This window comes from Cydia amplana, chromosome 18 (assembly GCF_948474715.1).
Source record: "Cydia amplana chromosome 18, ilCydAmpl1.1, whole genome shotgun sequence".
Taxonomy (NCBI): Eukaryota; Metazoa; Arthropoda; class Insecta; order Lepidoptera; family Tortricidae; genus Cydia; species Cydia amplana.
The window spans coordinates 5,592,106-5,617,250 of NC_086086.1; the positions used below are offsets into that span (position 1 = coordinate 5,592,106).

General features: G+C 36.4%; 1 protein-coding gene across 1 annotated transcript in view; it reads right to left on the bottom strand.

Annotated features, from left to right (window-relative positions):
• LOC134656407 (protein sidekick-1-like) overlaps positions 1 to 25,145 on the bottom strand; it is a 269,487-nt gene that overhangs the window by 11,317 nt on the left and 233,025 nt on the right. Inside the window, exons 3-4 of the mRNA XM_063511934.1 lie at positions 11,055 to 11,197; positions 5,136 to 5,346 (exon numbers count right to left, since the gene is read on the bottom strand). Of these exons, the coding sequence (XP_063368004.1) occupies positions 5,136 to 5,346; positions 11,055 to 11,197 (354 nt within the window). The remainder of the gene's footprint in view (positions 1 to 5,135; positions 5,347 to 11,054; positions 11,198 to 25,145) is intronic.

The window sequence follows — 25,145 nt, forward strand, 5'->3', positions numbered from 1 at the left end:
CTATTGCCATGGTTGTTAACTGCTAAGAGATATTTGTGTTTTAAACTGACAGGGAGTATTTTACAAATTTTAAATAGTTTATTATAATTACCTTTACAGCTGTTTCTAGTTTTATTATTGACAAGTAACTTTAAGAATCTAATTTGTAGCACTTCTACTTTATCCATGTACGATTTAAAAGTGAGACCATAGCAATCAAGAGCATAACTTAACAAGGATTCAACTATGGCAAAGTATAAGCATTTTAATACATTAGTCGGTACTTTAAAGCTAAGGTGGTAAAATCTTCCTAATAAAATCCTAAGTTTGCTACAAATATAATTTATATGTTGTTGCCAAGAAAATGCGGAATCTATTTTGACACCTAAGTATGTAACACAATCAACTTTTTCTATTGGTCTAGCATAGCATGAGGGCTCTAGCGACTTTCATATTGATTATCACTGTGACAAGGTACGAAAATGGGTCATAAATTAAAACATGTGACTGTACTTTGCTCGCCCAAGAAGTAAATATGTGTTGATGCTTAGTATTTTCCTCACTTATCGTCCCGGAAATGTACCTACCTACATAAAATTGTTATAGTCAAGTGTCCTATATTATGTCAGCGTGGTGAAATAGCCGCCAAGAGGATCTCTCAAATCCCTACAAAACTCTTCTCCTCTGAACTAGGCTGTGGCCTATCTTGAATTCACTGCTATAAGCATATTAGTATAATGAATTCAGCGTTATGATATGGTGGCCGTACCGCGTATCTTTAAAACAATTAATCAATTAAACGGACTTTTTAGTTGACTGTACCTACAACTATTGTAAGAGGCACTTAGCGATGGCATAATAAATAGATAATCGAACATTTGAAATTCAGACAACAGTATCCTTGCTTCGTATTAAATATATGCAGATTGCTTTTCGGTTTTCGCAAAAAAACTAATTCATGGCAGCATTTGACACCCCGTTTGATTCAAAATGGCTGCTACTAATAAACGATCAAAGACGGCGTGAAAGGCTCTGGATAGTTTAATTAACCCAAAAACGCCAGACAAATTCTATAAATATAATCGTTAGAAAATAATTTATGATAGCTGGAAAAAAAACGAAGTCTACATGCCTTGAAACAAAAAAGAAAGAGAGAAAATACATTTATTTACGTCAAACTAAATGACATTTCTTATTATAATTTATTATTACAAATTCATATTTTTCAGGCGAACAACAAAGTGATCCTTTAAGGGTTCTAATTTTTCAGTACGGTAACTCTAAAAAGGATGATTGCATCAGTTCGGGATCTGTGAAGGTTAAAATTCCAGGTATGAGAGAAAAGCCACAACGGCGTCAGTTTATGTCAGAGCCACTTGAGTTTTCGGACGTTCCTAAAGGAATAAAGTGTTTATTCCATTTTTACCGGCCTATTCTTATTTTACGATGTAAGAATAAAATAAGCCGTATTCAAAGTATAGTAACAATGCAATACATTTCAAAAGCTCTTTTATTTCACTAACAAAAAGGAGTCCTGTATAGATTTCTCAAGGAAGGGTTATTACGTTTCCTTCTCTGTTCATTGTGAAACGCATAAACGCATGCCAAAAAGGCACAAAGAGAAACGGTTCAATAACGTCAACGAACATAAGTTTACATATTCTATTCGATTGCTGGTTCCTTTTAAATTATAAGTATGTTAGGGCACTGATTGTACCATTTACCTACCGAAATATTCTGGGAGACTTTCAAGCATTTCTTGACCCAATATAACATTATTAGATACTTATCTAACTATTATGTTCCAAAGAATATCAATCCAGTAGATATATTATGACTTATTTTTCTATTAAGAAATTGAATAAGACGTGACCCAATTACCTAAATCCGAGCTTTCATTTAAATGAATAAAAACTCGGAAAAAGCTTTTCAAATATCACTGATAATTTTATTGTATTTTACTCTATATTAAAATTTACATTATATTAATTCTAATTTTAATAAAACACTGATCGTTGATGAATACCTACCCTCAATCCGGACCCATCTAATACTTTTATTATGCTCAATTCCGCCTTTGATGGTAAAAGGATGCAGCTGTGTATTATGAATCAATGCTTAAAAGCCTACTTAAAAGGTCACCCTGTGAAAATGCTTACTGTCAACTGACAAAGGAATACAGTACTGTACTTTTGAGTGAACAAAGGCGTTTGATGTTTTATTTTATTTTATTTATTTAAGGATCACCAACGGATCTACACAATTACAGAATTATAGAAGAAAGAATATCGAACATGAACAGAATAGATGCTTACTGCCGTATTCGAACTTCAAGATATTCACAAGAGACGACACGTACTAGATCCATTCTAGATACGTTATAGTTTAGATTTCAACTAGTTCTCTTTTGCAGCGCAATTCGGGCAACCAAGGTCACTTTTACGATAGATCGGGTTAGATATCTATTAGATGTGAATTAGATCTCTAAGTGTCTTGTAGTAGTAATATCTTGTGGAAATCGTTCAAGAGTATCTCCAGAATCGCGGAAATGTCAAATTTGACAGGTTAGATCTTAAAGATATCGTTATCGTATCTTGGCGATGTCTAATAGATGTCTATTACAAAATCCGAATCGGGCCCTGGGTCTTCACTTTTTAAACTTTTAGGCAGATAGCCAGGCAGTATTTATTTTGGAACAGTAAATTTTTCAGTAAATAACTTCATAAGTATTACAAACTGTGTTTTATAATAAACAATCCTTTTATATAAAAAAAAACACGCCGATTCATAAGCAACAAAATCAAATAACCTAGCCGAGTTCCACGTGCTTAACAAAGACTGATTTCCCTCACTTTGTATACGAGCATTAGCCCCCTTAATATGACAAGAGATGAATGTGAGATTATATCTTCGTCAGTTTTCACATCGGACGGCAGCTGGGGACAAAGCGGATCCTTGTGTAGACCCAGAATTGAGAAATGACATGGCGTTTTTATATTTTATTACGGTTTTTAGGGTTCCGTACCCAAAGGGTAAAAACGGGACCCTATTACTAAGACTCCGCTGTCCGTCCGTCCGTCCGTCCGTCTGTCACCAGGCTGTATCTCACGAACCGTGATAGCTAGACAGTTGAAGTTTTCACACAGGATATATTTGTGTTGCCGCTATAACACCAAATACTAAAAACAGAATAAAATTAAGATTTAAGTGGGGCTCCCATACAACAAACGTGATTTTCGACCGAAGTTAAGCAACGTCGGGCGGGTCAGTACTTGGATGGGTGACCGTTTTTTTGCTTGTTTTGCTCTATTTTTTGTTGATGGTGCGGAACCCTCCGTGCGCGAGTCCGACTCGCACATGACCGGTTTTTAGATTAGTTGGTTTAGCGATTATGAACCTTGCGGTCGGTGACCTTTAGGGACTTAGGGAACGGAATTTTCAAGAACTTCAGAATTCTCACAGTACACATGAAATTTTGCACTCATAAGTATTAAGGGTGTGACTAATACACAGCATTTTAAGATTAAGTATAGGTTTTAAGGTATAGGTTTGTTTTTTGTTTAAAATAAAATCGGCCAAGTGCGAGTTCAACTCACGCACGAAAGGTTCCGTACCATTACGCAAAAAAAGGCAAAAATTCACGTTTGTTGTATGGGAGCCACAGAAAAATAATTATTTTATTCTGTTTTTAGTATTTTTTGCTATAGCGGCAACAGAAATACATCATCTGTGAAAATTATTTATGAAAGCATGAATGAAATGTTGATGAATTAAGTATAAATAATATAAAGACTTCAAAAGAGAAGAAAAAAGAATTGGAAATAAAATTCCCGAAAGTTTTTGTTTAAAAATTCATAGTTACGAGTATACTTTTATGTTATTTAAACTAAAAGTGCTTTTAAAAAAAGCTTTTAAGCAAAAAATATATCCTCGTGTTTAATGCCAAGCTTTGTTCTACATGTTCAGCGTTTGTGTCCAAATTGTAAATTACGAGCCACGTCGCCAGACAAATGGTACTTGTTGCAAAACAAATATGTTATATTCACTAAGCTTAATTTTATTTTTAAGCGTTGGGGCTAGTCTTAGCGGTGGGCGAGTCCAACTAACACTTGTCTGGTTTTGTTCAATAAGTAAAGTACTAAAAACAATACGGCATGTACGATAATTATTTGAACCCGCAAGTTTAGCTTTATCAGAGCTAATGTAACTTACTCATGCCAATAACCATCTGAAATACCGAGCCCGCGTTAGGGCTGATTTAGGATAACATTCCATTTCTGACCGCAGCTGCACTACTGGTACTGAACGCGTCGCTGTTACTGTCAATTTCCATAGTAAAATGAACAATAGTGCATGCGGTTGGAAATGGACTGTCACCTTTACACGGTGCGCGAACTTGCATGCGATTTTAGTTACATTGCAGACTGTTGGTTACGTCCAATTCAACCGACCGATCTAAAACCGCAATGTAATGAAACTCGCATGGTCTAAATAAGCCCTTACAACATCAAAATCTTACAACTTCTGCACTCTGTTTCATATTATTCGTTGGTAAACGATCACAAACATTTGTGGGTCATATAATAATTAAGAAAATTTTTATGTAGGTATTTCAATTACAAGAGTACAAGCGGATTCGTAAGTGCTGGCTTGATCGGACTAAACTATCAATAGGTATGTTTATAAAAAATACATACTAGCTTTTATGAATAAATGAGCGATATTAAGATATTAAAATTTTTTAAAGTTTTAATATTGTTATGATACGAGCTTGAAACGACTCTCAGTAGATACCGCGTGCACTAATAAACTCAAGCGGTCACATAGTATCAACATCAAAATAATAACATATTTTAAAATCAGAATGCCGCTCAAACGTACCGAGTATTTGTATCATAGATGTTAAGATCCTATTGATGTTTGTATACGCGTGCCTCCGTGACACTATGACTGGTCGAGTTTATATGTTGCCCACCATAATCCATACTAAACCAACGGTGAGGAATTTAAAAAAAGTGAGACTGATAAGGTACAAACAATAATTAAATAGCGCTTTCGCTGCTACTCCTACGGAAAGATACATAAGACTATCCGTTCGGTCATTTCCCCCCACCCTCATGCTAGTTTTACTAGATTCATGATTTGTATAAAATTACCTTCAACTGTCAAAAACACGGCCATATTGATCTTCGGCTCCGTGTTGATCTGGCACTCGTAGACGCCTGCGTCCCGCGGCTGCACGTAGTCCACCTTGAGGTCCCAGTCATCGGAGGGCTCAGGGTGGAGCACGCTGAAGCGCGCGTCGCCCGTGTACGTGAAGATGTGGGACGTCAGGATGTGGAGGTCGCGCTTACGCATCCACGATACCTGGGGAGAGATTTCCGTGAATACTAGGGCTATAACCGCGAAAATCGAAGTTCGTAAATTGCGGGCATCTTTCTCTTTCGCTCTAATTACGCCTTCATTGGAGTTTATACTCTTATGAGAAAGATCCCCGCAATTTGCGAATTTCGGTTTTTGCGGTAGGCCCTCTGAGTCTACACTGTTAACTGATAATTCGTAATCATATTGCAAAGACAAGGTTCACTGATGGTCAGCTCTATCTAATCACGACATTGTCGTTTCGTCTATGAGTCATTTTTGCTACGTACCGGGATACACATCGGTTTAGATGTAGTGAGACGACCTTAAAGTAGGAGTGAGTGCGCTGATGTTAGTTCAATATTATTGCATGAGGTTTACGTTCATTAAAATGATTATAGTTATCTTGAAGAGATGTATATGTGACGTTCACATGTAAATAAAGGTACCTTATGGCAGTTGGGGCTTAGGCTATTATTAACAGTGATCGGAATAGGCAGAGTATATTTACCTACACTTGGTAGAACAAAGTCATGAAGTGGAGACTTCCTTGTGATAACATTTTTATCCGGGACTTCCCGGATTTAAAAATCAGTAAAATAAATAAAACCTCATAATGTATCCCCAATGTACGTAAAATTAAATAGTAACCACAACACTACAAGTTTGTACTAGTTTACGAGTGATAATATAACATTATTGTATTTATATTATTTCAAACTTGTCCGTCTCTTTTACACCAATACCAGCTGGGTTTAAGTGAATGAGATAGAAATAACAGTATTACTATCTACTATGTTAATTGTACTTTCCATTGTTATCGTCTAAAAGACAAAGCAGATGTCGTTTTCACTTATCGCTGTTACCTGCAACCCTTTTTATGCATTAAATAGAAAGTTGACATCAGTTTCTTACTATTCCTTGTCGAGTACGTACGGAAATGTTAGATACTGTGTTTTTTGGATATTTGACATTTGCTTGTTTACTGGAATTTCGCCTGCTATACTTGATTACACACGGCCTGAACTCGGACACCGATTTTGCTTTAATTGGATTTGGCGATTACTGGATACTGAAAACACCACGAATACTGCAAAACTACCAAGTTTCAAGGTAAGATAATGTATTTATTATTTAACATTTTTATCCTTTTCATTGTGTGTATAATCGAAAGTAAGAAAATAAAGGCTGAACTATATGGTCACGAACTACACGGGTACTACACGACTATTGACTTGAGTCACTTGCCTATGTTCATAATTTGGCCGTGTAATGTATTAAACCTACATACATTATACTTACCGTACTGTACCTACATAAATAAACACGTGTAAGCTTGTAACGATTTAAATCATAAATAATAATAAAGAGTCTCTGTACATAAAGAGAGTTTATTAAAAATAAATATAGAAGAATCCGTTTATATATTGGTTGTTTTATTTTATGCCTATTTATTGTATTGAAGCAGTTTGCATTGTTTTTTTTTACTATTCAGAACAATATTAATTATTCTGTAAGTTCCCGGGACTTTAGTCCCGCAAAAAAAATTTGTCGTAAGGAAGTCTCCACTTTTTATCTATGTTCTAGCAAGTGTAGGTAAATATACTATGCCTATTCCGATCACTGATTATTAACGACGCTCTGCAGTTTCCCGCGACTTCGTCTGCGTGGAATAAGTAATTTGGGTACCTTACTTTACAAACAAATCTGCTTTTTATTCATCCGTCTTTTCATCCCCGCATTGGTCTACTCTATAAATTTCCACCCCATTTTTTACACCCTTAAGGGATGATTTCGGGGATAAAAACTATTCTATATCCTTCCCAACAGCTCAAACTATCCGCAAACCAAGTTTCATCTAAATCGGTTTAGCGGTTATTGATTCCCCATACAAATTTCCACCCCCCTTTTCACCCCCTTGAGGGGTGAGTTCTGGGATAACCTATGTCCTTTCCTGGAACTCAAAGTGTCTTTATATCAAATTTCAACTAAATCGGTTCAGCGGTTTAAGCGTGAAGAGGTAACAGACAGACAGACAGACACACATTCGCATTTATAATATTATAAGTATGGATTTAACAAGCCGCTAAATAATATTGTCCCAGCTATAACCATCAAACGTTTCATCGAAATTAGTTTGTTTAATCACCAGTATGTATTAAACGTCATAAAAATGTGCATTTTGCAACACTCGCGTGCTCCCACTTTCCAACAGCATGAATTATTTATGAGCCACGCTTGCACATTCAACTGTAAAACGTGTTTTTTGTTTTGAAATGGTCCAGTTTTAATTACTTTAGAAGCGAATTAACTGTAATGAAGGTTAATTAATGTTGGGGAAAAACTCGGCAAATGAATGTAGGTATCTACTGCGATGAAATATGCGTATAATAATTGTATCGTGCAATGCACCCATTTGTTATTTGCTTTCGTTGTTAATAATGTACTCTTTTGACATTATTAGGTAGAATCCGTTTAATTTTATTATGACTCCGCTTATACTGACCAACCTCTTACTATGACGTAATTACTGTGCGATGTTTGGTTTTCATAGAAAATTCTTTGTGACAAATTCGGATAAGATGACTTCGCTTATAGTGACAAATCGCTTACTATGACCTAAAAATCCTATTTCCATGAAATAATGTCCGGTTATAATGACATATTGGCTGGTTTTCGTGGCCGTCACCACGTCTTTCCATGCGAGGACGTTTGGTGCGTTCGTGGCAAGTAAGGTATTTTAGTTTTGATCCTCAGTAACAAGTTGATATTTGTTACAAGTTTAATAAAACTCATCTCTCACAAAGGAATTTGAGATTAGTTCGGAAAACTTAACAAAAAAAGAATTTGTACAACTATGCTTTATATGACATCCGCTTAGTATGACGTGTTTGTCTCTTCCCTTCGATGTCATTATAAGCGGATTCTACTGTACTTAGCAATTTAAGAAAAATTTAATTCACCTTTGAATGAGAATTTTAATCGAGTCGCCGGGATTAGTCGGGTTCAAGTTAAATGGAGCTCGTCAATTTATATTGATGAAGGAAAAATAAACTGAGAAAACTCCGAAACATTATACGAAGCGCAATTATTTAAAGCTCTTTAACTTGAATTATTTTTCATTAATATAATATAAGAAGCCTAGCTTCAGGTTACATTTTTGGAATTTGTATATGCAAGAATTATTCACTTATCATTTTTAATAATTTAAGCAGATACTCCATTTTAAATAGAATACTTGCCTTATTCTGAACTAATTTGAATGCTTAATAAAACCTCTTTACTACAATAACGACAGTTTTCTGTTTGGGCTTGAAAGTTATAATGACAGTAGGTACCTTCTGTTTGAAATATTAATTTCTCTAATTAAATATTACTATTCCAATAAAATAAAATTATCGAACGTTTATGACTTCTTATTTAACTATTTGAAGTATTCAAATTTAATTTTCAACGTCCTCCTCCTCATTTAATATTTTTTTAGGGTCACATATTTTTCAAACTGATGCTGCTGTCATTTTGTTCTATATAATCAGTATATAATTAATTACAGCTATGTATTTTACATAACAAATGCGGTCAGTCTTCCTTATTTTGCTTTTCCTCCTCGCTCTGTCCACGAGATCAAGTAGTTTTAGCAAATGGTGTAAAATTAGCATATCCAGAACATGACTAATTTGAGAGCCCCCAAAAAATGCCGTCCGCCGCTACTTTATTTTATTATTTTAGAGGGCCCAAGAAACTGCGGACGCTTCGTCTTGCTTAATTACGTAGGCTTACGCGGCTCGCAGCGGCTCACACTAATTACGTCTAAAAACAAAAGCCCGACAAAGGAGAATTTATTTTTTAATTTCTCAAAACCTTCGAATTAAAAAAAATAATTCAAACGCTTATAGTCTCACTCTCAAAGGGCACAAAGAAATCGCGTTGCGGTCAAATAAAGATGCTATTGCTACTAATGAAGCGTGGTTTTGTTTTGACAGGTTTAGAAAAGAATTGTCGGGTTCTTTAATGTTTCGGACGATGGTATCATAGATTGCTACAAAGATAATTGCTATGTACTGCTGATTATTCAGGGTGTCAACAAAACTTGACCAACAAAAATTCTATGTATACTACGAATTAAATTCTTATAGTCTTATTTTTTACTTGAGTGATTTCATCATTACATTACCATTGCAAGAGCGATAGTAATATTGACCTTCATCTTTTGACTCTCCATCATTTCCCATCAGAGTTTAGAAGGGGCAACCGATCGACAAATCAATAAAATCGATAACCTTTTCTCAAACTGCATATTATGAAACTAAATCCGATTCCAAATGAGAAGAAACGGCCATTCAAAAACAATGACTCGACAATAAAGACAATTTGGCTTGCCGCCGCCCAAACGTATCCGTGCGAGCAGCCAAATCAACAACTAACTTCATCACATACAAAGTTTCAGACAGTTGTATGACAGTAGCTTCGCGAGCGCCGGAACCAGTAAGTTTGTGGATATGTAGAACGGTGCTTGGCAGGCGCAAGGCATGATCACGGTTCAACACTTCTAATAATTAGTGCTGTTGGCAAGGATAGGATGCTGTGATTATTGTTAGAATTTCGAAGAAATAGGAAGCGATATTTTAGTTAGAACAATGGAAATGTATTGAAGTTCTTTGCGATTGTATCGAGTTTGGCTTTGTCACGTTGTGAAACGAATACTGTTGGAAAACTTTGGTTGGACTTTCATCGCCAGATTCGACGGCGGCGTTAGTTTAAAATCGAACAGTCTTACATAGTTTGACTTAGGGTCGGTTGCATCAAACTGTTTGTCATCGTTAAAGAGTTCGCCAAACTTTCATAGTAAACCGCCGCGGAGGCCGGGTGATGTTGATCAGTGTGTCAAGTGCGGATGGTGCAACTGGCACTTAGTCCCGAACTAAACACAGGTAGGTAGATACGTGTATAGGTGTACACTTTTAAGTGGTGGTAACTATAAAACATTCTTAATATACTGTGAATTATATCTTGCGTCGCCATTTGCACCGTCAGCACATCCAGTTACCTACTACCACATCACGTATATTTCTAATCAATCATACATTCGTAAACCTTTTTAAACTCGCATAAAACACTTCAAAATGCTCACTCCATCCATCACTTAGCAGTATGACACGATTTTTCAATGTCGAAGGCCTCCGATAGCCCTCCTCAGGCACGGTCCAGCGGTTGGCATATAAATGGCGCACACTTGGAATATATGGCCCCTCGACATGTCCCGCGATGCAGTATAATATATGGCGAGGGCGGGTATTATCCGTGTCATTTTTTTATGAAAGGCTTTTCAGGGCTTAAGGTTGATGGAGTGATTTAGGTGAACATGGTGAGCATGTCCTAATTTATTTTTATTATTACTTTATTTTTATGGAAATTTTGATAATTTAAGCATGTAGTTTAGCAATTTTTACATAAAAACAACACAAGGCTAGTTTTGTTGCCAAACTATTAATTTTAGTAGCCATTTCTATTTTTTTAATCTACCTAAATTCGATTAATTAGTTGACCGGTTAAATACGTGCCTTACTTAATGGAATACGCTGCACAGACCGGTTTCCATGCTTGGCGTGACACCGCAGCTTCGCTGGGAACAGTCGCAACTTGAAGTATAGTCACTGTGATTGCTTGATTTTATTTTTCAGATTCACGATAGTTATGAATGATACTGTACTCACAGTCCGATTCCCGATGTGCTTAGCGCGGCACCGCAGCACGGCCGATTGACCGACAACCGCTGTCACGTTCCGCGGCGACACGTCGTCGAAGTATGGTCGCTCAGGGCGCGCCTCGCTCGTCACGCCTGATAATCCACCGAGACCTGTGGACAAAAACTGGAATTAACTCGTGATCGTGGACCTTGAAAAGGAATCAAGGCTAGCCTTCAGATAATTAATGAATTTATAAGTGAGGCCTAAGTGTTAGTGTAAGGCCTGAGTGGACGCTCGAAGCGTTCGGCGGGGCGTGCAGCGTGGCGTCGGGCACACAAGTAATTTGAGCAGCGTGTACTAAGGCCGCTCCTATACGTTTACATTTATTTGTTTAACATGCACGCCGCACGCCCCGCCCCGCTGCACGCCCAACTCGAGCGTCCACTCAGGCCTTATAGTTCAAAAACAATCTGATAAGTTGCAAATCTAACGGATAGTTTTCAAGCGGTTCATATCGCTGGAAATCAGAAATAACGGTAGCACATAAATAGGTTTCCACTTAACGGAAAAGCCTAAATCATTTTGTAGAACAAGGGTTGGGCATGACATAAAGTGGCATCGTCGTAATCTTTTGCTAATTTTCATACCCTAAGGTGGTTTGCCCACACAACAATCGGTGCCTTCCCGGAACGTGCTAATTAACGTATTATGTTTCATCCACGAAGCGTGTAATGTGTGTTTGAAATACACTCAATAATTAAACAAAATAATAGAATAATTCCAATAATTTCCAATAGGCATCCCCATTTAAACATGACTAAGTAACTCCATTGAGATCTGTATAACAACGCAAAGTAATATTGAGAATAGGGGCCACAATCACAAATAAAAATACATTACCTAATTATTACAAATCTGTGGGTTGCCTTTACACATTCAAGTTTGAACTCTAGAGCAAGTGAGCGTACATAAACTAATACATTTTCGATAACAATAGGGTAGCCGAATACACATTCGAGCGTCCGAATGGACCTTCCATGGAAAGTGCATTATTTCAGTGAGGCAATGTAATTACTGTGAGTGCACGTCCGGGACATAGCATTTACGGATGTTGTACCATAATACAGCAAATAAGGTCATTGACATCGGTAAACTAACTTATAAACGTGCTATTTTATTAATAAGGTACAAAAACATGTCATAAACAATACATAAAATTAACTTATAAACTACTTAACTATAACATGGGTTTAACTATTAATTAATACTTGATTAATTCCTGGTGTCATTTGGCATACGCTAAATCCATGTTTTGTGAGTAATATGTATTAAAATGACGAAAAACATTTCACCCAAAGTTTTGCCAAGACTAACTAACAATCGCATAATTATAGCTTTGCATTAAAAAGTTATTATTATCTCATAGCAGGTACCAAGATTTTTAATCGGAAGTCCTAACATTACAACCTCTAACTGCCGTATTCGAACTTCAAGATATTCACAAGAGACGACACGTACTAGATCCATTCTAGATACGTTTATGTTCTAGATAAACGTATCTAGAATGGATCTAGTACGTGTAAATCTAAACTATAACGATAGTTTAGATTTCAACTAGTTCTCTTTTGCAGCGCAATTCGAGCAACCAATGTCACATTTACGTTAGATAGAGTTAGATATCTATTAGATGTGAATTGGATCTCTAAGCCACATCTTGTGGAAATCGTTCAAGAGTATCTCCAGAATCGCGTAAATATCAAATTTGACAGGTTAGATCTTAAACATATCGTGATCGTATCTTGGCGATGTCTAAAAGATATATCTAATAGATGTCTATTTCAAAATCCGAATCGGGCCCTACTCTATAAGTACGGCTTGACCGTTTCGTTGCTGTAATATGGACAATCCCAGAATGGCACTGTCAGTTCAGTTAATATGCTACGAGTAACTATCCAAAAACATTAACAATTAAAAAAATGAATATGTGGTTTTTGAGTTGTTTTTGTGGAAGTCAGAAGACTGTATTTCATTCGACGTTCGATCTCGTTAATGACAGTATCTGGGATTAACGCTGCCGACACACAGTAAACTAATACATACTTATGTGTTTTTGAGCTGTTTGTACTGCCTTTGCTTGTGAGGTTTTAGGTATTTGCATTATTTCGTTTCCATTTTCATTTGGCAGACGTAAAAAGCATTGATATGGAAGGCTTTGTAAATTTTTGCAACTTTCGGTTTTTTCATTTTAACATGTGGAAACTCATACCCTGAATTCTCGTAGTTACGAATTTGAGTTTCTTTCTGTAAATTAAGTTTGCAAAACACCAGATTCAAAGAAAACATTGATTATTTGCTAATTTGTAATTAAGTAAAATGAGGATCATAGAATATGGTGTTACTTTTTTGTAAGTAGAGTACCTACTTAGGGACTATCTAATCACCAAGGATGCCTAACATACCTATTGTGAGTTGTCGACTCTCATAGCGATGCATGATAACATTCTGATGACAACTGTAGCAGAGTTGCTGTTGCAGCGTTACTGCTGCAATGTTTTTTCTAAGTAAAGGTTTTAGCCGAATTTCGTATAAGTAACTAAATATTACAAATTGCATTAAATTTGTCAACACCTAGCACAAAGTAAAAGACAAAACAATAACGTCTCCACATAGCAGGATGCACTGGAAACCTGCTCGGGCTAGCGATCGCCGCGATAGGAACGCGTAAACAAGCTGACACAGCTTCGCCGCATGTGTTCTAGTTCACTCCATTTGAAATAAATTTGGCCAAACTTCGCCCGGAAAGTGATGTCCAAGTTTGAAAAGTTGATGGAGGTTTTTTTTTATTTACCGCATTTCGTTTAAAATCAAATGTTCTGTGGGTTAAATTGCATTGTAAATAGGCAAGGCCAAATGTTTGTTTTCCAATTTTTAGTGTAGTTTAAATCTAGGAGGGTCAGAAACGTACGTTTAGTTTTATCTTGTTGTTATAGCACGGTTTAGCGATGCCATACAAAAAGGTATTCGTTACTATTAGTTTTGGTTAGAAAGCTCAGTCAAACTTAGCAGCAGCGTTGTTACTGTTGCAGCGTTGCAGCAACTGGAAAATGTCCATCTCCTTGATGATAATGATGATTTATCTGTCATCTGAATAGTTTTAGATGCTACAAAAGTAGTGTTGAAGTAGTGTCGCTGTTGAAGTCGAAATCCGATTGTAACCTTTAGACAGTAAAAAGGTTTGATCTACGATTACGCATGAAGTAAGTAGTCGTTTTACTGAGGCCGATTTCAGAACAAATAATCCGTAAATACACTGCCGTGACCCATGAAATAATTGAAAACAGAATTACAGCTTCGGGTAACGTTGAGCCATTAATTAATCCACTGCCAACGTTTCCGTATTTTCCCGCTTTGTAGAGGAAAGCGACTACGAATAGAGCGCCCACCGTGCGGGGTCCCGGCACTCAATGTGTGAACTGGCGAGTAATGGTGCACTATCGGGACAGGTATGACATTAACTCCTATCATAAACAGACAGGCCACATATATAGAGGGAACACAGGGAGATTTGAATCATAAGGAGCGCTGAACAATCTTTTTAAATTATTGGTTCCATGAAGAAATCAGTGTTGAGTAAGTACTTAATACATTTTGAGTTTTTTTACTGAAAACATCCTGAGCAAATTTTCTACACTCCCTCCACTAAGTAAAGTTGAGATTTTGTCGCATGTAAAAGAACGTTCAAAACATCGAAAATAAAATTGTAACAAACTTGGAACTGTTTTCAAAATGTAGCTCTCTCGCTGCAATACGATTGCAATCCTCTAAGCGTATTTTTGCGTCACCCGGCCGGTAACTAGGAACAAAGGAACTGCTTCTGTACACGTAGGTACCTCCAATATTTTTACCTGTTATTTTTATTTCAAAATGGGAGCCGTTATCGCCAACTTCAAATACCTGTTACTTCATATTACATAAATTGAACGAAACGAACGGAGCGTTTTATTTTAAGGATTTTTAAACTTTTTACAAAATTCGTATTGGAGTTTTCTTTTAGTGAGAATTGAATAGTCTGTGCGCGTTTGGTGTTGAAATGGCCATATTACATAAGAAGGAAAACTTATGTTATAGTTCACATGCAAGACCAGCTACGGGTTACCCAGTTACATTACCTACGGGTTAAATTTTGAACATAAAGTCATAAGTAGGTAAAAAATCACAATAATTTATTTTCCATGATATCCAATATACATAATGGCATAATATATTATGATTGTTTGATGTCCTACCTAGGAAGTTACTAGCCTATACATTAATATAATATAGCATTCTATACTCCACTTTTTATTTCACCTTCGTAGGTAATGATTTTCAAGATCGTAAATATATGGTACAGGTAAAAAAATGTCTGTGCAAAATTACATTTAGTTTTATATAAATAAAGCAGTTGTGTGTGACTTCTTTTATGAACAAACAGGTCACAATAAAAACCAAACAAAAACTTTTATAAAAGTAGTAAAATACATATTTCATTTAAAACCCCATAACTACTACGTACATACAAAGAAAGCATAATGTTTTGATACTTCGATACAATGTATAGGTATTATAATATTTACGAAAATACAAAGACTTTTTCGAGAGAATGTGAAATCGGAGAGGCGTTAGAAAAAGACAAAAGACCGAGTGCACACAAAGAAATGCCTGTCATTTTCATTTAGTTGGTGCACCGCTGACGTGTGGGCGCCGAAATCTGCTCGCGGGTAAGGCTGTGGCCAAACATCAAGGACGAGGTTTACGGATACATTCATAGATTTATTGAATTCCTGAATTCCATAGGTAACGCAATCATAGTTAAAAATAACTGGTCGTCATATCGATCCAACATTTAATAAACTATTACTTATTACAATTACGATAAAGTTAAGAACAAAAGCAAAACGCATGTGGTAACCCAATGTTATTTTAACAAACGAAATCTGAAGACATACCATTTTTGGATATACAAAAACAAGAAACAGAAAAAATGCGCTAGTGAGCACAGTGGCGTGATCGCACAGCAGTAATTTTGGTCATGACATGAAGAGAAACCGAAGACCTCAGTTAGAAAGGTGCTCCATCCATGTAGCAAAATAATAAGGGTAATTAAAACAATGGGACGGGCATACGGCACACGGATTTTTAAATACATTTATATTAATTAACGTCTTCTGATTGAATGAACTCGGCAGAAATGTCACGCCGCATTACTGCAGTAGTAATGCTGGTGAATTCTGAATCCGAATGATACCTTTACTCTTATATTAAATTGCAACCAACATTGCATTTAGAGGTATGGGTCTGTGATAAACAGTATCTTAATTATTTCCAAATAATAAACTATCTGTGTACCAAATTTAATAGAGATTGGCAGCCGTTTTGCGTGAACCATTTCCACGCATCTAAATATCTATACAAAATTACTCATTTATAATATGGGGCATTATCTAGGAAAAGTGACCTTATTGGCGATGGCGCTTACGCCGCACACCGTCGCGCGGCATTGTATTTATATCGGAGCATCGTTAATAATGGCGTACCCGCCATCGACATTAAGGTCCCTTTTCATAGATAACGTCACATATTAGTAGCAGCAGTGCGGCACCGCTCTTTTCGCGGCCCCAGCCTCTTCTGCTCCCTTCATAAGAAGGGCGGGCAAAGGCTTTCTTATTTCCGCCTCGGCAGGTGCCACGGTGGTTCGGAAATGAGTAGAGTGCGGCGTGTGTTGTTTGAGAGCAGGAAACGTGGTAATGGAGTCACGTGACGTGATGGCTCGTTTTTAAATGAACTATACCATAATGAGTTTTGCATATTAGAAAATTCTAGGTTAGAAGACTACTTCTAACCTAGAATTTTCTAATATGCAAAACTTTTACCACTAGGTAAAACACTTTGTTGCATGAAACAAGTACATACCACAGAGAAAATTGCTAGTTGTATTGTAATAAAATAGTTAGATTGATCACGACAGTTTTTTCTTGCAAAAAAGCGTGAAAATTACACGTACTCGTAGGTACCCCCAATGATATTATATAACCATAGATAGGTTATACTCATACTTGAGGAGCACAAAAAATACTTCCATATTTATTTCTGTGCCTACGAAGAAATCTGTTATTTTTGATTAATTTTCTCTGGGTGGAATCCATCTTTGACATACTCTTCGTCGTCTCTTTCTCTTTCGGTGTGCGGGAGCTCGTTAGCACGTGCACATTTCTCGCTTGTCCAGCCGCGACTAACGGCAACTTGTCCAATTTGTCACAAGGTAGCCGCTTCAATTTTGGAACGCCTATAACCTATCTTGAGTAATAAATCATTGGGTACCCCTTGTAAACTTGCAAATGTGCCAGCTACAGTTATGTGTATAAGTCATGGAAATACTGACATGCAGAGACACAAATTGCATGCAAGTTTAATTGGCAAATATATTTACTGTACGCTAGTCACTTCCGCATGGCGTTAACTAGTATTCGCGCTACTGTTCCATTTTATAGGCATACCTATGTGTTCCCGCCTTTACTCAATTAGTCCAAAATCTGTATTACTTGAATAAATAGTTAACCTATTTTCACGATATTTAACGTAAAACGGAGTCATAATTTTTTAATGTTTTTAACTTGGCTCATAAATGTTAAGTAATGAAAACTCTTTGACTTTCACCAAGTATTATAAATAAAATGAATTTCGGAGTGGGAATAATTCATGTTTTCATCGTGGAAAACGTAACATTGCGAAAAGCCTCTCGTATCCTACCGCAAACAGAAGGCTTTAATAAAATAATATATTACCAATATCATTTTTCCTTAACATACATAACATCCAGTATGTTTTTTTTATGTCTGGGTAAATATGTAGGTCATACTGAACACGCTGATTGGATCCAAAATGAAGTGAGAAACGTTCGAGAGATGCGCGCAAATCGTCAAGTCATATCAAAACCGTATCAAATTGTTGAATTCAAATCGACCTCGGGGCGACAAACATTCTGATATGGGGCATGGGGCATTCCATAAACATTCCATAAATTACGTCATCTGTTTTTGACGATTTTTGATCCCCCCCCCACCCGCTAAAATCATGCTTCGAATGACCCTGTTTCCTCCTACGTCATGCTACCATCATCCGATGTCCAGACCCCGCACTTGAAATGACGTAACTTATGAATAGCCCCTATCGATGTGATGTGGGCGTTTCGGCGTGTTGGGTCAGGAAGTGCTGTGAAGGTGACACATTCAATAACTCCTTTGTGTACACCTTGACTTGAACAAAATGAGGTTTTCTGTTATTGTCATACGTTTTGATATGGGAACGGGAACACTATTGAAAGGATCGCGTTTCCTTACCTTCTTATTTCTGAATGATGTATAATAATATTAACATAATGGGTCATACTGAAAGTTTCTGGATTCTGATATATATGAGAAAACTTATTTTTTCTAAGTGGCCAGTCCAGGAATTTTCAGTATGACCTAAGTATTAAGGCAAGTTAATGGTAGCACACCAGCCGTCAGCCAACCAGCCGTTAGTAAAACTTGGTTTCAATTTATTTTATTTTATTTATAGTTTAGTTTCTACCATTCTACCATTCTTTACAAAACTAACTGTGCCCCAACGTTGACGTGACAATGTGTGGAAGTGACTAAAAGTCATATTTTCATAAAAGTCATTGATATTCATCATTGAAAATTCTCTGCAGACTTAGCTTGGTCCAACTCTAATAACTACATATAATTTATTGTTTAATACACAACATTTTTCAGGTTTTTGGTGTAAGTTGGGCTTTAGTTAGCGAAATAATCGTGTATTTCTTTTTCTAAATGAAGGATTAAATGTTATGTCATATTCGTTGCATTGTTTTTGTAGGTATAAATATACGTAAAATAAGAAGAATAGAAGTACCTAAACTCTTTTACATAATATGGCCCTATTTTCCCGCACTAGTGCGTAAAATAGCACTTTTCGTGCGTATGTCGAAAGTTTAAATAGGTAATTCGCAACCCGTGTCGATTTAAAACACTCCCTTCGGTCGTGTTTTAATTTATCGCCACTCGTTTCGAATTTCCTCTTTTCCGCACTTGTATCGTAAATAACTATTTTTATACATAAATCAGCTTAAAATAAAATAATAAAAATCGGTTGCAACCGCTAGCCCACTTAGTTAACATGCTAAGCCTGACCAGGCGTTGTTTATCAGTTCCATAGTTAAGGCCTAACCCGACCTAAAGCGGCTGAGACAACCATCGCGTGCCCCGCGATAGCGCCCCGGCACGAACAAAGGTGCACTTACCTTAACCCGATTTAAAATTTACTGGAAATTTTGTAAGTTAAGACTACTGCATTTTGTAAAAGTTGGTACTAACATACAGAAGGCTCAATGTATTGATGTTTGACACGAACACGCCGGTTGTCAGAGCGGTTAAGGTGACATTCGGATGTCTACTGCAGCTGCATTACTGTTGCAGCATAAGAACTGCAGTGGCGTTGGTGCTACATTACTGCGCGATTATAACGTCACTCATTATCTCATTGACAGTGACAGCACCCGCTTCTACGTCGCAGCAGCAGTAACTTTGAAACAGTAATGTTGCTGCAGTTGCAATCCGAATCAATCATAAGTAACTAGTATTTAGTTTTATAATTCGTACTAATTTTCCATTAAAAATGGTTGTCAGCTGCTACAACCACACAATACATGCTATAACCAATATATAAGTGCTAGTTTAATGTCATAATTTCAAATTAATAGGGTTTATTTTAATCTGTTACTGTGTCCTAAACATAAGTTGGCAGGCAACTTTGCGTTTCGCCTAACTTTTAAAATCCGTGGCGAGCTGTCGAGACTTTGGCAATATAATCAACCTTAAAACACGCTAACATAATACACGATTTATTTAAACCCCGCCCCCACTTATACACGTCCCTGGCTACAGCACAGCATCATCACCGCAGCAGTAATGCACCTGCGTTTGACATCCGAATGTCACATTCTAATTGTACATTTTGAGACTGCTTTTCTAATGCCGCATAACCTGTCTTTTTTTAATTTACCGACATCTGGTAAAGAACGAAAGAAAGTACGAGTGTATTTTATACGGTAAAAAAATGTTGAATTACTACATAGTATAAAACAAAGTCGCTTCCCGCTGTTTGTCTGTCTGTCTGTATGAATGCTTAGATCTTTAAAACTAGGTATGCACTATATAATGAAATTTCTGTTGCTAATGTGTATTATTGTGCACACAAATCAACTATACATTTTTTTACTCCTTAAAAGCATAGCTTAAAGCACAGAAAAATCACGTACATAATAATTTTGGCTGCAACGGACGCGACTTGGCAAAACACCCGAATAACTTAACCTAATTTTCACGTTTCTCTAATGTATTCCATCGTAACCGTTTAACGTTATCAGCTGCAGTAAGAAAATAAATTATCATGGGCAGTCATTCAATGTACGTAAGTTTTGAGGTTTAGTTTATATTTTGGTACCAAAAACTGTTTAGTGTAAACTGTTTACTGTTTTTATTTGTAAACTAATCATTACCATCACATTACTCATAAATCAATATAACTAAACATTACTTGTAAAATATTCCATCTCTTAAAATGCTATTATTTTACATTTAGTTCCAGCTCATGTACGTTGGTTTCGAGGAAATGTTACTAATAATACAATAAACAAACATGCTAATTTATTCAGGTCCACAACCTTAACACTCGTACGTCACAGATAACAAGGATTATTACATAAGTGCGACCCCAAGTGTGCGATGCACGATTGTGCGACATATTTTTTTAACGACACTGCAATTCTGCGCAGTGATATTGTGCGACATATCACTATTCGACCAAACTATAGTCCAGCAGTATTTTTGATCGAAGTTAAATTGTGCGACATATTACGGCTCGACAATACTTCTAGTGCACGACAGTATTTGTGGGTCTACGGGTAATTTATTTTTAACATGGTCTCAGCACTTACACTGTTTCTTCTCAAAAAACATTTCCTTTACAACTTAACTAGACGGAGCCCCGCTTCGCGGGGCTCCTATTTCTGGGTGCTTTGCCCTTCGGGCATCTGAAGCTACCTAACGAACCTAACCTACCTATTGATTTATATTTCGCAAACACGATGATTCGCTCAAACGGCACATCGTATAGTCGTGCATCGCCTAATAATGTTTCGCACGAACAATAGTTCCCACAAATGACATGTCGTACAATCGTACATCGCCTAATCATACGTCGCACTAACAATACTTCGCACAAGCGTGTGTCGCACTCCCGTAGTAAAGCCCAGATAACATAATTTAATTTGAGATGTCAGTCTAGAAATAACCTTCGACGTCGGATCAATAACAACCAAATAAATAAAAATAATCATTTATGTGGCTGCTGCTAATCCCTTTCCTAATGGAAACATTTGTGTTTGATTAACACATTCACTGCCAGCGACCCACTAGGCGCGTAGCTCGCGCTGACAGTGAATGGTTTAAGAGCCAACAGGAGCTGAGATTTAAATATTTTAGGTAATATATATATTAGGTAATATATACCCGTCTCGCTAACGGAAGCAGCTCCTAAAACTTGTGCGATAAGGACAAGGCGAAAAATCCTCCGTAAAAATCTCAAATATCGAGGTTTCGCACTCGACTGTTTCCTCCTCCAAAACTTAACCAATCGTAACCAAATTTGGAAATCTAAATGATTATGAAATTATCTGTGTCGGACCGTTTTGCTTTTTTGGCTAATTGATATCAGTTTTGAATACCACGCCTCTCATTGCGGCATAGTCAATTAGGCCATTTTGGCCATTTTTGAAGGGCTCTAGCGCCTTAAAAAACAAAAATATCAAAAAAATCAAAACGGTCCGACACAGATATTGACAATATTAATCTGCCTTAAAAAAATCATTGCTCTGGCTTCAAAACCCACGGAGGAAACAGTCGAGTACGTTTGTATGGAGAAATTACCACTCCTGTTGGCTCTTAAGCACAGAACAAGTTAGAATGGCGATGCGAGCAGTGTACGTGTCGCCGCGGGGTTTTGAGCAAACGCTCGCATGCTACTCGCCCGCGCTGACCGAAAATGAAGTAAACATGCCTATTTGCGTCACAATAACGTTCAGATTCAGAAGCCAGACATCAAATCTGTCTAAAGGAGGCGTATCCATTCACCACGCACACAAGGCGCTAGCTAGTTTTTACTACCGTTGCGCGAGTGTTAGTAAATGTGGAGAGGAACGAGCGGCGACACCGGTTCCGATACTAACTGTGCGCGATAGCTATTCTAACCTCTTTAATATGTTCTGTGGTTTTAAGGTAAGTGTCATTCTATGGAACTTGCTAACTATTAAACAAAAGTCACTAGTAAATTGACATTCAGAGACAATTTTAATATGGTGGTTTGTTTACAAAGCAAGTTCTATAGAAAGTCATTTTAGTTATTGTTTTTATAAAATATTACAACTAGACTTATATCGACCGGGATATGAATCGTGACAAACCGTGAATCATTCAAAACTGTTAAAATATTAAAACTACCAAGTTAAAAGCACAATTTTCGTCTTTGTTTTACAGTGAGGTATTCATAATTATTTTTAATTTATTAGAATAAAGTTCAATTTATTTAATTTAGTGCTGACTTATAAATTCTGTAACTGCCAAGCCATAAATGGTTTAAATATTTTTTCAGCCAGAATTTGGACTAATATATTCATGTACTATGTTTCAATGAAGTATTACTCTTTACAAAATATATATACATCTTACATATTTATTTAATCTGTGCTTTTATCTTTATAGAAAACTCCCGTCTATTTCCAGTTTTCGCTTGGCCATGAAATTTCTCGGCAAAGCTGGCGAAGCGGAAAAACAGACCTTATTTCCAAGGACGTGCCCGGTCAGTGCAAACTAACGCAGTAGTAGTAGTAGGTAGTAAACACTTTATTGCACAAAACAAGCACATAACACAGAGAGAATACAGTAAATGTGTACAAAAGCGAACTTATCCCGTTAAGGGATCTCTTTCAGATAACCTTTAAGTAACTGAGAGATACATTATGAAATGGTAGTCAAACTAAGATAAATTGTACATGACGGCGAGGGGGAACCTATCTTTGGCATATTTTTTTTGTAATAATTCTATTCTGCATAATAACTTTAGGCATAACATACGGTTAGCATAAACTCACTTGGTACTGGATAGTTGCGCATACGTACTCTACGCATAATTTTTATTGATCAAAGTATCTTTTGGCATAAAGTTAATGTCCGAATCGAGACGGTATCCGTTTCATTTCGCATAATATAATTTATAATAATTTATTTTTGCATAACTCGCTATTAAGCATAAAGTACTACAAGCATAAAATCTTATGGCATAGAAAAGTTTTGCATACTTGCAAGACTCATAAATGTTTGTAGGCCGAATATTTTTTGACGGAATTTAAATTGCCGAATGTTTCGAAATTCGCAACAATAGTTTGTCATAATTTCATTTCGCCGAATGACCATGTGGAAATTCAACCCAATAATTCATATCAGTTTTTGTTAACGTGGTGTTGCAGTTCTAACCTAACCTAACGCACTTTTAACAGCTCGTTTTCGTGGGAGTCGCAGTTCTAACCTAACCTAACCAACTTTTCTGGCGCAGTCTCCAGGGCTCCAACTTCATTTATGTAGCATGTATGTAGCATGTATGTTTGGAACAATAAAGAAACATACTCGTAAATGCATTCAAAATCCACAGTTTTGTACGAGCTGAAAACAGCTATGTAATACAAACTATCAAGATGGATGAAAGATGATGATGACTTGTTTAGGAAAAACCTAAAAAAATATGGTGGTCGTTAAGCTATCTTAAAAAAATAGTACGATATCATTGCGTATTGACTTTTTAACCCTTAATCAAATTACGGGAAATTATTTCCCACTTCGTTCTAATTTACGAAATATTTTTTATATTTTTAATGGCAGCACTTAGCGATATTAACCATACAGATTTAAAATCTTAGTAACATTTTGAATTTGAAAAATGGCAACACTTTTCTAATGGCCGCCATTTGTGACCATATGTCAAAGTCAATGTCAGTTGTCGTATTTTTTTTTGCAATAACAACAAATTTTGTGGTGTTTTGAGCTTAAGTGCGTAAAAAAATCTGGTAAGTGCGTACACTGAATACTATCATAAACTAGACTTATTTTCCCTGTGTTTTGCTTGAAAATAATTGTGATAACGATATGATTTAGCCAAGATTTTAAGGTTTTAGTAAGTCGGAAATTATTTCCCATTGTTTGTACCTGAAATTACGATTAAAAAAAAATTGGTAGGTTTTATCAAGTAGGAAATAGTGTTTGTTCTACACCTAAATTTTAATTTGTTTCCATATATAAAAATATATGCCTGTTTGTCTGTTACATAAAAAAAAACTGAGTTTTCTTTTCTCTTTTATTTTTTTCTTTGATTTTTGAAGGTAACGTAAAAAAATCATACTCGAATTCCAAGCAAAGCCGGGGGAGCTACTAACTAGTAAAAAGTTCGTAACAGTATCGGACAATGGGAAACTATTTCCCACTTATTCAAAATTTTGCTATTCCATAACGGATAACGGGAAATTATTTCCCACCGCAAAACCCCCCTTTCCCCCCACTTAAATTTTTTAAATATATTTTTTCGTAATCTACGTACCAAAATTACCTAAAAACCATTCTTAGTTTTCAAAAATCTCATATAAAGTGTGCCGTTTGATTAAGGGTTAACTAACTTCACAAAAACTTAAAATAAATAAATAAATATTGGGGGACATCTTACACAGATCAACCTAGCCCCAAACTAAGCAAAGCTTGTACTATGGGTACTAGGCGACGATATACATACATATATAGATAAATACATACTTATATACATAGAAAACATCCATGACTCCTCCGGAACAAATATTAGTGTTCATCACACAAATAAATGCCGTTACCGGGATTCGAACCCAGGACCATCGGCTTAGCAGGCAGGGTCACTACCCACTAGGCCAGACCAAAACCAGAGAATAAACAAATTAACCTTTTTATAACTTTTAACAAGTGT